Source organism: Carcharodon carcharias, chromosome 2 (assembly GCF_017639515.1).
Source record: "Carcharodon carcharias isolate sCarCar2 chromosome 2, sCarCar2.pri, whole genome shotgun sequence".
Classification (NCBI taxonomy): Eukaryota; Metazoa; Chordata; class Chondrichthyes; order Lamniformes; family Lamnidae; genus Carcharodon; species Carcharodon carcharias.
Genome location: NC_054468.1, coordinates 126,581,293 through 126,595,867, shown reverse-complemented (window position 1 = coordinate 126,595,867; position 14,575 = coordinate 126,581,293). Strand labels below are relative to the sequence as shown.

The following is a 14,575-nucleotide window of genomic DNA, read 5'->3' as shown; positions in this document are numbered from 1 at the left end:
TAAGTTTTCATTCATAGAAAGTGGGACTTGCAATGGAAGCTCCCTTTTCTGTTGAAGCGCAAGTAAGGAATCATAGAATAGCTTCAGCACAGGAGGCCATTCAGCTTGTCGTGTCTGTGCCTGCTCTCTGCAAGAGCAACTTAGCAAGATCCACTCACCCTGACCCTTTATCCCCATAGCCCTGCAATTCTTTTCCCTTAAGGTGCTTATCCAATTCCCTTTTGAAAGCCACGATTGAATCTGCCTCCAGCACACCCTTGTGCAGTTCATTCCAGATCCTAACCATTTGCTGCTGTTTTTCCCCATGTCGCCTTTGGTGCTTTTGCCATTCACCTTAAATAGGTACCCTCTGGTACTGGACCCTTCCACCAATGGCAACGGTTGCACCCTATATATTCTGTCTACATTCATGATTTTGACCACCTCAATTATCTCCTCTCACTTTCTGTTTGCTGAGGAGAACAACCCCAACTTCTCCAGTCTGTCCAGGTAACTGAAGCCCCTCATCCTGGGAACCATTCTGGTAAATCTTTACCACACCCTCTCTAAAATCTTCACACCCTTCCTTAAGTGCAGTGCCGAAAATTGGACAAAATACTCCAGTTGAGATTAAACTAGTGTTTTATAAAGGTTCAATTTCCTTCCTTTTGTACTCCCTGCTTCTCTTTAAAACTTAGGATTCTAATCCTTTTTCAACCTGTCCTGGCACCTTCAATTTGTGCACATATATCCCCCTGGTATCCCTGTTCCTGCAGCCCCTTTAGAATTGTGCCTTTTATTTCATATTGCCTCTTCTCATCCTACCAAAATGCCTCACTTCACGTCTCTGCACTGAATTCTATTTACCATATGTCCATCCATTCCACCAGCCTATGTCCTATTAAAGTCTATCACTATCCTCACCGTTCGCAATACTTCCAAGTTTTGTCCTCTGCACATTTTTAAATAGTGCCCTGTACACCCAAGCCCTAAGTCATTAATATAGATCTAGAAAGTGGTCCTAGTAACAATCCCTGGGGGACACCATTGTATATCCTCCATTCCGAAAAACAACTACTTTTCACCTACTTTTTCCTGTCATTTAGCCAACTTTGTATCCATGCTGCCACTGTCCCTTGTGTTCAGTGAACTTCAACTTTGCTGGCAAGTCTAATATGTGGCATTTTATCAAATGCCTTTTGGAAGTTCATCCACACCACATCAACAGCATTACCCTCATCAACCCTCTGTTACATTACCAAACTAAATCAAGTTAGTTAAATACAAGCTGCCTTTAACAAATCCATGCTGGCTTTCCATAACTAATCCACTCTTGTTCAAATGACTGTTTGTCCTAGATTATCGTTGCTAAAAGCTTTCCTACCATCAAAGTTAAACCAACTGGCCTGGAGTTTAACCTTATAGCCTTTTATTTTTGAAAAAGGGTGTTACATTTGTAATCCCCCAGTTCTCTGACACAATTCCTGTATCTAAAAAAGATTGGAAGATTATAACCATTTGTATTAACAACCTGCTATGTCTACACACGTTTTTTGTTTTCTGCTTCATCTTACTCTATCTCCTTCTTCATGCTGGGAGCTTTGGCTTTGATTACCGTACCTTTCTCCCTTGTGGGAATATACCTCAATTGTACCCCACACATTCATCTGTTCTATCCTCCTGTTTCTAAGCTCCCTTGTACATGGCACCAGCAGTAATCCAAAGATTACTATTTTGAATATTGGGGAAACATAAAGTTTGAGTTCTAGCAAGTGCTACAAGTGTATTTACTCACTCCGCTATCACACTTCTGGTTCCAGATACTGAATCAAAGTACAGCCGAGAAGTGAAACAATTGCTCTACCCTTTATTTGTCTACCTCCACCTTGACATGGTGCACAGTGGTTTGAAGAGTGCAGCAGACAGCTTCTACAGTCATTTTCACGGGATGTTCCTACAAAATACGGATCAGAAGGACATCATGGAACAGCTACGGACTACCCTGAATAGCCAGGACATTTATTCAAACTCCAAACTGCGTAGCCTGATTGAAAACAAATATGTTCTTACCCTTACTGAAGAAAGCTACAACTATCTCCTCCGCTACCTCCAGAGTGACAACAATAGTGCTTTGTGCAAGGTTCTGGCCTCTCGGGTTCAGCTGGATGTGCAGTGTTCTCCACAGACAGGCTATCAGCTGTACAGTGTCGGGACACTATCTCGCAACGAGGGGGTAGGCATGGAGCCCTCAGAGCTACCCTCTACCATGTTGCAGAATGAAGCTGCGCTGGATATGTTGCAGGACACCATAAAACGGGTAAAAGATGGACCTCCCTCTCTCACAACCATTTGTTTCTATGCTTTCTACAACACAGACCAGCTGCTCAATACTGCAGAAATTTCACCAGACAACAAACTGCTTAGTGCTGGTTTTGATAACTCTTGCATCAAACTCTGGAGTTTGAGGTCGAAGAAACTCAAGTTCGGACCCCAGCAGGTGGATGTCTCTCGCATCAACCTTGCCTGTGATATCTTGGATGATGAGGTATGAAAGTGTTTGTGCTCCCTGGGTTTTGTGATGACGGGCTAAATCTAGCAGTTAGTATCATGTTGGATGATAGGTTTGATATTTAATATTTTGGTCACTGGCAGTTGCAAGAGATCCTGAAAACTTGAATTTTCATTTGGCTCTCCTAGGGTTTGAAGTTACCTTTTAAACTCCCATTCATATTCACAGCACGGTGAAGGAACAACCAACATATTGTGCAGTCGGTAAGATACATGAGGTAGGTCACCTGAAGTACTCTTGCACACAGGCTACACACGAGATGTTTCCAAGAATAACCATTCTGTTTACTTGAGTTTGGTGAAGAAATATTTTCAACAAAATTTAAGGTTTGTTATAGCTGATGTTGAGGCTCCAAGTGACTGATGCAGTAAATAACACAGCTGGCTCTGCAATGACACCTTCTAACCATTTCTTCCAAATGTAATCATTTTTCTTCAGTTGTGTTAACTTGCTAAATGGTGAGTATAGTTCTGTGTTGTAAAACAGGCAGGACGTGGCTGTGAATCCACTTGGTGCGCACTCCTTAACACTACAGATCAGAGCTAGAGAATCCACATCGTTCCCAGCTCAACAACTTGGATAAAGGAACTGCATGTTGTGACACAATGGACAGAATATGTGCTGAATGCAGGTTTTTTTTTGTGCATGCAAAAGTGAATCTGCCATGGTGGAAGCTAGGCTCTCTTGTCGATTGTCCTGTACTTGCTCTTTTAATTTCTCTCTCTTCTCCCTTGTTTGAGTGGTGTGTGGGGAAGAAAACCTGCCAAGTACAGTTGGTCAAATTTTCTGATGGCAGATGCAGGAAGAATGCAGCTTGCAGGACATGGCACCCTCCCTCTTTACAATATCCCCCTTTCACATGCTTCCATCACCTCTCCTTCCCAACATACCCTCATAGCACAGCCCTTCCTCAGACTCTGTATGCTCCATGTCCCAGGATTGCCAACCTCACATACCATCCCAAGGTTTGACTTTCAGCTGCTGTGCCTTAGTTGATATCCCTCTGAAAGTCAGAAGGTGGCTGGTTCAAGGCCTACTGCAGAGACTTGAGCACAAAAACCTAGACTGACATATCAGTGCAGTACTGAGGGAATCGCACTGTTGGACTTGCCATCTTTTGATGAGATGTTAAATTAGTCCCTGTCTGCTCTCTTGGCTGGATGTAAGAGATCCTGTGGCACTGTTTTAAAGAAGAGCAAGGGAGTTATCCCCAGTGTCCTGGCCAATATTTACTCTTCAATCATCGTTGCTAAAACAGATTATCTGGCCATTATCATACTGCTGTTTGTGAGACCTTGCTATGTGCAAATTGGCTGCCCCATTTTCTGTAATACGACAGTGACTACAAACTTAATTGGCTGTAAAGCGCTTTGGGATGTCTTAATGTCATGAAAGGTCTATATAAATCAAAATTATTTTTCCCCATAATGAGAGAGAATGCAATTGTCACATCAATACCGTGTGTTGGTACAGCACTTTACTTAGTTGCCAGCAGTGAAGCATGTTATTTTCTCATTGGACATTTTTTTATTTCCCTTTGTGGAATTGCACCTAACAGTAGACTTTTTATTTTGGGTTGTACAAGTGCAGGCTGGTTGAGTACAGTCTGTACTCTGCTACCTATTACAAACACTCAAACAGCAAGGAACATGCTGTTTGATTTGATTTGGGACGAAAGGGGCATAAACAATTAGAATCCCAGGGATGGAAGAAGCTGATGTTGATGACGCTGTGAATGCATGCCTTGAGGCAAAGCAGAATACTAAGCTTATACATCATTGGATTTAGTCCAGGTAGACATGCAGGAAATTCGGCGCTGGAGGCAGAAGTAAGTAGATTTCTGAATGGGATAGACCAGCCATTGCTAAACTGCAGGAAACTTTGGTTTATCTGGTATTTTCGTATCGTCCGCTGTTCTATGGACATGATATTAAGGAATAGTATGTAGATGAATGAGCAGCTTTGGAGTAGATGAGAAATTGACACTAGGATACATCAGAGTGGCCTAACAAAGTGTGATATGAAAGTACAGTGCAGTCTGTGGTGAAAAGTGGAGTAATCAACAGTTGCATAGATTGAAGAGTAGCCAAGGAAAATGAAAGGACAGTGAGCACTTACCAGTGTTGCACAGGATATCCTTATGACATTGACCATAGTGGTGTTTCTGTCTTGGTCTGGTTAGAAATAAGATTGGAAAGGGGTCTATCGAGAGCTGAGTTTGTGGTAGAGGTGACCATAGGGAGAAAAGACTGGTTAGGATTGGAACAGTAGCTTGTAAGGAGAGATGGTTGGGAATGGGGCTTTTTTCCTTTTTAGAAAAAGACTTTTAAGAGAAGTAAGAACAGTGAAGGCTGGGGACAGCGATGCAATGCCCAGTTAGTATGGTGTCAATAAAGAGTGAGTGAGTGGTCAAATTGGAGGGGTTGAAGAATCAGCTGAGAGGCATTAAGAAAGAGATGGGTAGAATAGGGTGGGGGAATAGGGAGAACTGAGGGACAAAAGGAAGAACTAGGGGTTGCTAAACAGAACCTTTATTTTTAACATCAAGAAAGCCTCGAGCTGAAGATGCAGGATAGGGGGGCTTGGAGAAGCTCAGTTGTAGAGAAGTGTGTTTAGGGCTGTTCTTGTTCTCTAGAATAGGGAAATGAGAGTGAATGATATTGTGCTGTATCCCAAAATCCTTCAGTGGAGGCTTTAAGGTGGTGGATGGACTGTCAATTAAGCAAACTGCTTTGTCCTGGAATTCTAGTCTCAGCCTGCAGACTTAAGGTCACCAATGTGGCCTGTGTACCAGGCAGCAGAGTGGATGGAGATCTTTGATTTTGATATTAAATGGGGCAAATTTGGATCTGATTCAGCTAATCACATGGGAGTTTGCAGACATAAATGTTGGAGTTGACCCCAATCGAGCGAAGCAGGTGGGGAAAAGACAAAGTGACTTCAACAGCTGCTTGCTGAGAGTCACCCTCCACTTTCTGGTGAGCTGACCAGGGAAGCTGAGTCCGACCAAGGCAGACAAACCTGGTGCTGTTCCACAGAAGCATGTCTGTGATTGGGCTGTGTTGAGCTGGTTACATTAGACTTGGTATTGTGTAATGTGACAATGAATTAATGACCTCAGAATGAAGACACCGCTAGGTAGCAGTGACCACAATATGATTGAATTTTACACCCAGTTTGAAAGGGAGAAGAGTAGGTCTAAGACTAATATTTTAAATTTAAATAAAGGCAACTATGTGGGCATGAAAGCTGAAGTGAACTGGGATACTAAGCTAGGGAATAGATCAATAGAGAAGCAGTGGCAGACATTTAAAAGAATATTTCATAATATTCAGAATAAGTATACTCCTACTATAAAGAAAAATTCTAGGGAGAGGATCCTTCAAAGGAAGAAGGATTATAGGAAGGGGGTAATCCAACCATGATTAACCAAGGAAGTTAAGGATAGTATCAAATTGAAAGAAAGAATATATAATGTGGCAAAGATTAGTGGTAAGCCAGAGTATTGGGAAAGTTTTAAAACCAACAAAAGATAACCAAAAAAATAATAGAGGGAGAAAACGAAACGTTGAAAGTAAACTAGCAAGTAGTATAAAAACAAACAGTGAAAACTTCTTTAGATATATAAAAAGGAAGAGAGAAGCCAAAATGAACATAGGCACCTTAGAGAATGAGGCTGGGGAAATAATAATGGGGAGCCAGGAAATGGCAGAGGAGTTGAATAAATACTTTGCATCAGCATTCATGGCAGAAGACATTAATAAATACAAAGACTATCATTAGAGAAAAAGTACTAGGGAAACTAATGGGACTAAAGGCCGATAAGTCCCCTGGACTTGATGGGTTGCATCCTAGGATATTAAAAGGAAGTACCTACTTAGATCGTGGATGCACTGGTGGTAATCTTCCAAGAATCCTTAGATTGTGGAAAAGTCCCAGAGAATTGGATAACTGCCAATGTTCATTATTCAAAAAGGGAGGGAGACAAAAAAAACAGGTAACTCTAGGCCAGTTAGCTTAACATCTGTCCTTGGGAAAATGTTACAGTTTATTATAAAGGATGTAAAAGCAGAGCATTTAGAAATGCACAGTATAATCAAGCAGAGTCAGCATGGCTTCACGAAGGGGAAATCATGCTTGATAAATTTATTAGAGTTCTTTGAGGAGGTAACAAGCAGGATAGGTAAAGGGGAACCAGTAGATGTAATATATTTGGATTTCCAAAAGGCGTTCGATAAGGTATCACACTTAAGGCTACTTGATAAGACCCCAAGTTGTTGGGGCAGTATATTAGCATGGATAGAGGATTGGCTAACTAACAGAAGACAGAGATAAGGAGGGCATTTTTAGGATGGCAACCTGTAACTAATGGAATGCCACAGAGATCAGTGCTGATGTCACAATTATTTACAATATATATATTAATGACTTAGATGAGGGAAGTGAATGTATTATTGCCACGTTTGTGGATGACAGAAACGTAGGTGGGAAGGCAAGTGGTGAGGATGACAGTCCACAGAGGGATATACACAGGTTAAGTGAGTGGGCAAAATCATGGCAGATGGATTATAATGTGGGAAAGTGTGAGGTTATGCACTTTGGCAGGAAGGATAGAGGAGTTGAATATTATTTAAATGGAGAAATATTTCAGAAAGTTGCTGCACAGAGGGCTTTGGGGGCCCTTGTGTATGAATCACAAAAAGCTAGCATACAAGTTCAGCAGGTATTAGGGAAGGCAGATGGAATGTTGGTCTTTATTTCAAAGGGTGTGGAATACAAAAATAGGGAAGCCCTGCTAAAACTAGGCACTAGTTAGACCACACCTGTAATATTGTGAACAGTTTTGGTCACCTTATCTAAAGAAAGATATACTGGCATTGGAGGCAGTCCAGAGAAGGTTCACTAGGTTGATCCCAGGTATGGCAGTTGAGTAGGTTTGGCCGTATTCATTGGAGTTTAGAAGAATGAGAGGTGACCTTATTGAAACATATAAGATTCTTAGGGGCCTTGACAGGGTAGATGCTGAGAGTATGTTTCCCCTTGTGGGAGACTCTAGGACTAGAAGGCATAATCTCAGTAGGAGGTTGCCCATTTAAGACAGAGAAGAGGAGGAATTTCTTCAGAGGGTATTGAATCTGGAAATCTTTACCGCAGAGGCCTTTGGAGGCTGGGTCATTAAGTATATTCAAGGCTGAGATCGACAGATTTTTAATCAGTAAAGGAATCAAGGACCATGGTGGAAAAGGCAGGAAAGTGGATTTGAGAATTATCAGAATGGTGGAGCAGACTCGATGGATGAATGGCCTACTTCTGCTCCCATATCTTATGGTCTTAGGAGCCACCATCCGTGGTTAACTAAAGAAGTTAAGGAAAGCATATAATGGTGCAAAGATGAGCGGCAGGCCAGATGATTGGTTAGAATATAAAGAATGGCAGAGAATGACTAAAAAGTCAATCAGGAGAAATAAATTAGAGTATGAGAGGAAGCTAGCTAGAAATGTATAAATGGGCAGCAAGAGTTTCTATAGGTATTTAAACAAGGAAAGAGTGTTGGTCCTCTAGAGAGTGAGAATGTGGAGTTAATAGTACATAATAAGGAAATGGCAGTTGAAATGAACAAGTATTTTGCTTCTGTCTTCCCTATAGAGGATACAAAAAATATTCTAGTAATAGCTGTAAATCAGTTGGAAGGGAGGGGGGAACTTGGTGAAATTACAATCACTAGGGAAACAGTACTGAGCAAGCAGATGGAGCTGTGGCCTGACAAGTCTCCACGTCCTGATGGGCTTCATTTTTGGGTCTTAAAAGAGGTGGCTAATGAGATATTAGATGGGTTGGTGTTAATTTTCCAAAATTCGCTATATTCTGGAAAGGTCCCATCAGACTGGAAACTAGCAAAAATAACCCCTCTTCAAGAAGGGAGGGAGGCTGAAAACAAGAAACTATAGGCCAGTTAGCTTGACGTCTGTCGTGGGGAAGGTGTTAGAATCAATCATTAAGGAAGTTATAGTTGGGCACTTAGAGAAACACAAGGTAAATGGGAAGAGTCAGTATGGTTTTGTGAAAGGGAAATCATGTTTAACCATTTATTGGAGTTCTTTGAAGGAGTAACATGCGCTGTGGATAAAGGGGAGCCTGTAGAATACCGTACTTTGATTTCCAGAAGGCATTTGATAAGGTGTCACATCAGAAGTCATTGTGGAAAAGCAAAGCTCATGGTGTAGAAGGTAAATATTAGCATGGGTAGAAGATTGGCTGGCTGGCAGAAAACTGAGAGTATGCATAAAAGGGTCTTTTTCTGATTGTCAGGATGTGACGAGTGGAGTCTGTGCTGGCGCCTCAACTTTTTACAATTTACATCAATGACTTAGATGAGAGAAACAATGATATAGTAGCTAAATTTGCAGACAACACAGATTGGCAGGAAAGAATGTCGTTAAGAGGACATAAGGTGGTCGCAGGCAGATGTAGATAGGTTGAGTGAGTGAGCAAAAATCTGGCAGTTGGAGTATAATGTGGGAAAATGTGCAGTTCACTTTGGCAGGAAGAATAAAAAAGCAGAGTTTTACTTAAACAGAGATGACTGCAGAATTCAGAGGTGCAGAGGGATCTAGGTGTTCTAGTGTGTGTCATAAAAAGTTAGTATGCAGCTACAGCAAGTAAGTAAGAAGGTTAATGGAATGCTATCCTTTATTACAAGAGGAATTGAACATAAAAGTAAGGATTTAATGCTTCAGTTATACAGGGCACATTGGTGAGACCACATCTCGAATATTGTGTGCAGTTTTGGTCTTATTTGAGGAAGGATGTAAATGCGTTGGAGGCCATTCAGGAGGTTTACTAGATTGATACCTGGAATGAACGTGTTGTCTTATAAGGAAAGGCTCGACAGACTGGAGCTCAGAAGAGTGAGGGGAGAGTAAAGAGTGAGGAAGTATATATAAGCTCCTGAACAGTATTGACAAGTTGGACGTGGAAAGGATGTTTCCACTGGTGGGTGAGTCCAGAACTAGGGGGCACTGTTTTAAAATTGGAGGTTGCCCTTTTAGGACAGAGATGAGGAATTTTTTTTTCTGAGGGTTATGCAACTTTGGAACTCTCTGCCTTTGAAGGTGGTTGAGGCAGGGTCACTGAATATATTTAAGGCAGAGATAGATAGAATCAAAGGTTATCAGGGGTAGCTAGGAATGTGGAATTTGAAACACAAACAGACTAACCATGATCTCATTGAATGGCGGAGCAAGCTTGAGGGGCTGAATGGCCTACTTCTCCTATTTCGTATGCTCATATAATATAATTAATTAGAATATAATCTCTTATGAGAATTTTTCTCATTATCTAGAATACTGACATTTATTGTCCATCTGTAGTTCCCCCTTAAGGTGCTTCCATTTACTTCAACTAAATAACTTGCTAGGCCATTAAATCAATCACCATGGTCACATTGCAGCCAAACCAGGTAGGGATGGCAGATTTTCTTCCTTTAAAGAATGTTGGTGAATCAGTTGTGTACCAGCTTCTAATTTTCAGATATTAAAAAAAATACTTTAATTCAAAACTCTACTGCTGTGGTGGGAATTTGAATGTTCTCTGGGCTACTAGAAGAATTACCTGTTTGCAACCAGAGTGTGAAATTCCAGGTACATCTGGGAATCTATAGAGACGTCAAGGTTGTAACCTGTAACCTGACCACTTGAAACAGTGACTAAGCCACTGTAATACTGAGCCTACAATGAATGACACAAACTGGATCAATCCTCCTTCCAACCTCAGTGAGTCAATGGCATCACAATTGAATTTTAAAAGCCCTATGGCTGTATAGGGAAAGAATGGCTAAAAATTTTTTTTTATATTGTTTTGGCCACTGGCTTCTGGAGTGCAACAATGATATGGAGTCATTACAGCACACAAACAGGCCATTCAGTCCATCTGGTCTATGCCAGCAATTTCTTTTACTCTATTTGGTCTCTTGACTACTCCCGAGACAGTATAGCAGTCACACTATCTTTACTGGTGTATGGTGCAGCCTGTGGTGAGAGGAAGGTTAGGGTTAAATATTCCAGGTCAATAACCTTTTGAATAATTCCTCAGCAGATGCTGCCAGATGTGCTGAGTATTTGTAGCATGTTGTCTTTATTCTCTATTTCCCATGCCTGCAGCATTTCTAGCTGTAGGATCTACTGATTAAAAATGTGAGGGTACTGTAGTCAGCCCTCTCCAAGTACCAGGCTTCAGTATAAAAGCAGCTTATGTTTGGGGCAGTGTGCCAAGATTATGTGCTCAAGTCTCTGAAATGGGGCTTCTGACTCCGAGGCTAGAGGGTTACCAGGTGTGAGATCTCTTTTCTATTTAAGGCACATGATGCAACTGGTGCACACATTGTTGTGTTTTTCTGCTGTTCCATTGCGTGGTGGATTGCAGGGAGGTTCCATCATGTGTTCTGTTGCACTGTATGAATATGAATAATATATATATTTGTAATAGGTAGTGAATTTGCATCATTTCAAAATGTCACCTTTGCTCTTTAGGATCAGAGGGAGTGTTAAAGAGCTTCTGCCCTCAAGTTGCCTCTGTCTGACTAGACCACCATTGGTTGTAAACAGTCTGGGCTCCACAGCTGGAGAACTCACTTTTACTGCTCTGTAGTTGGTACTTTCAGCTTCTTCCTGCTAAGTGAGCTGCACCAGCTGTGTCCAGGTGCTTAGCCCCTGACAGAGCAGCATTGTAACAGTCTGATGTTCAAGGCTGTCTCTGTGCTGTTTTCCAGGCCTACAGCATTAATTTTTACAAACACGCACTCCGGAGCCAGCTTCACCTGATTCCCAGGACAGCTTAGAGATGGAAAGAGATCTTGTTGTCCCCTTGCTCTCACTCTCTTGCCCATTGGAAGCTGATTTAGGAAAGATGATTGTGCAAAATACCATGTCTCATGTTCTGAATCATCAGTTGATCTACAGGAGAGCAGAAGCAAAGGAGGGTATAAGCACATGGTTGATTTTGCCATTGCACTCCCAAGATCACAGTGTGATATGTAAAACTTCAGAGGAGCAAAGAAGGAAACTTTCAGATCCTACATGTTTGTATGAGTAATTGAAATTTAAATGTTTTTTTTTCTACCTGCTCCTTTTATTTATTGGTTTTGTATTTTTATTCCCTAATGCAGGTGGAAGATGATGTGGGCAGCGAAATGAAAATCCTACGAGGGCACTGTGGGCCTGTATATGGCACCAAATTCCTCTCTGATAATTCAGGACTCCTGTCTTGTTCAGAAGACACAACAGTCCGTTACTGGGATTTGTGCAGTTTCAAGAACACTGGTTTGTATCAAGGACATGCTTATCCAGTCTGGGACATTGATATTAGTCCCCTGAGCCTTTACTTTGTAAGTGGATCGCATGATCGGACAGCAAGACTTTGGGCGCTTGACAGAACGTACCCACTACGCATTTATGCGGGTCACTTAGCAGACGTAGACTGTGTTAAGTTCCACCCGAACTCTAATTACATAGCCACAGGCTCGATAGATAAAACTGTGCGGCTGTGGAGTACACAGCAAGGGAATACTGTGCGTCTCTTCACGGGACATCGTGGACCTGTGTTGGCATTGGCTTTCTCTCCTAATGGAAAGTACTTGGCTTCAGCGGGTGAAGATCAGCGACTGAAACTATGGGACCTTGCATCGGGTACTTTATTCAAAGAGCTGAGAGGGCACACTGACAATATAACTAACCTTGCGTTTAGTCCGGATAGCAGTTTGATAGTTTCAGCATCTGTTGATAATTCAGTTCGTGTCTGGGATATTCGTAACACTTACTCTAATTCATTGGTGGATGGTTCTTCCAGTGAGCTGGTGGGCGTATATATGGGACAGACCAGTAACCTTTTGAGTGTGCAGTTCATGGCCTGCAATCTGGTTTTGGTTACAGGGGTTGCACAAGAAAAAAAAGAACAATAAGCATAAAAGAACAATTCCCACTATTTAATTAGAAGCTCCTAAGAAAAGTAAGCCATCAGAGGACCAGGTGTATCATGAATTTACCTTACTGACTTTCTTTGGGGAGACATATCGTGAGTGTACCATACAGTCTTGCTTTGATTACAACTTGTTGCAGCCAAACACACCACCTGTTGCACAATCTTCCAATATTTAGATAGGAAAGAGTGATTTTATGATGCACACTGGGACTGAAATGGTGGTTCTCCCCTTGCCAACCCTGGGACATCTGTGCCGGGTGTCTGAGTCACTCAGTTTGCAGTCCTATGCAAATCCACTCGGCGCAGAAGCTCCGATCAACACGTGGTTGAGGTTAAGACGCATGCTTGTATCACTGTATTGCTATGACATTCAGAACGTGAATCGGACACCATTCCGATGCTAACTGCCATTTTGTCCATCTGTTGGATGAAGTATACCACTCATACACAATCAGCCGAAAGGTGACTGGAATGTTCTTGCTGTAATTCATTTCATCTGATCTTATGTTCAAAACAAACAAAACCTTGCTGAAATTTGAGTTCCTCTGTTACACTAGCCCAGATGTTTAATTCTGCAATTTTCTGGCAGATATGCTTGTAAGGCAGGGGTTGATTATGTTTAATCTGTGAAGCAGTGTATTGTGAAATTATGAAAGGGATTTAAGAAGTACTTCACATACAGCCACAGGCCTTTAGAAATGAAATGAACCTTCTGCTCTGTCTCCAGAAAAACATCAAGATACGTTTTGTCAAACTGCGTATTAAACTCTGTTTTGCACAGTGTGAGATGAATTTGATTCCTGCTTTCCAAATGCAGTTTGTCGTTTCTGAATACAATGTCAATTGTTAGTTGTGGTTTTTACCAGTGATCAAGATATTGTTGTTTGGAAGAAATCTCACAATTTAATTGTAACACTGAGGCAAAGATTTACATAAATATACATTTGTTTCCCCATGGCTTTGACATGGTTATCAAGACTCTAATGGATTCTTCAAGTAAAGCAAAGTTAAGAGGGTAGGAAATAATTAGCCATGATATGCAGATGTAATTTAGTGTCTCTGTTTCAAAGCTGTAAATCGTGCCATTACTATTGTTTTCCCGTGTCCATATTTTAAAGTAGAAATCCAGCAGGCTGGAATTCCACCTTTCCACTTGTGGTAGTGCTGCAGTGCTTCCACTTGGAGGACTCTGTAATCACAACGTTATACGTTTAAAACAGAGATCGTGGCATACCGGTAATGTCACTGGACTAATAATCCAGTGGCCCAGGCATGGGTTCAAATTCCACCACGGCATCTGGTGGGATTTAAGTTCAATTAATAAATCTGGAATTGAAAGCTAGTCTCAGCAATGGTGACTGAAACTGCCAAATTGTCGTTAATAACCCATTTGGTTCACTAATGTTGTCCTTACCCTGTATGGTCTACATGTGACCCCAGACCTACAGCTATTAACTGCTGAAATAGCCTAGCAATTAGGGATGGGCAACCGCTACTGACATTGCCCACGATGGCCACAACCCAGGAAAGAATAAATAAAAATAAAAGCTTATGTAGCTTACATTATAAACACTCCCCAAAGTGTGTGCCATGTTATGCAATCTGTTCAATAGTCAAACAGTCTACCAAATAATGATATCACCACCGAGTGGCCTTGGCTTCTAATGAATGGGTAGTGTTTGCATTACGTTGCATAGCCAAGGGTTAATGGTTGCAGACTACTGTTTAATTCAAATCCATTTCATTTTACTTAATTTTTGTTTCATGTAAATGAATAAGTTCTGTTTTAATTAAGTTGCTGAATTTTTTGTGCAAACAAAAGGCTTTGACTAACACCATGGAGTGGAATTAATCTGTTCACACTACATCATCTGTCAGGTTAGATGGATTCATTTTCTGCAGGCCAAAACAACCAATTTCTTTTTTATGTAATCTCTTGTAGTTTGGGAAAATGCTATGTTGATAGTTATGTAAAAACGATACAAGAAAGAAAGACTTGCCTTGTAACCACCAGATGCCCCAAAGTGCTTTACAGCCAAGGAAGTACTTTTG

General features: G+C 41.4%; 1 protein-coding gene across 2 annotated transcripts in view; it reads left to right on the top strand.

Annotated features, from left to right (window-relative positions):
• Positions 1 to 13,474, top strand: part of taf5l (TAF5-like RNA polymerase II, p300/CBP-associated factor (PCAF)-associated factor) — a 30,194-nt gene extending 16,720 nt beyond the window's left edge. For both annotated transcript variants that reach the window (XM_041183032.1, XM_041183031.1), the window contains 2 exons: positions 1,800 to 2,524; positions 11,712 to 13,474. In XM_041183032.1, coding sequence (XP_041038966.1) covers positions 1,800 to 2,524; positions 11,712 to 12,503 — 1,517 coding nt within the window. In that variant the 3' untranslated portion in view covers positions 12,504 to 13,474. The remainder of the gene's footprint in view (positions 1 to 1,799; positions 2,525 to 11,711) is intronic.
• Positions 13,475 to 14,575: the final 1,101 nt, after the last annotated feature.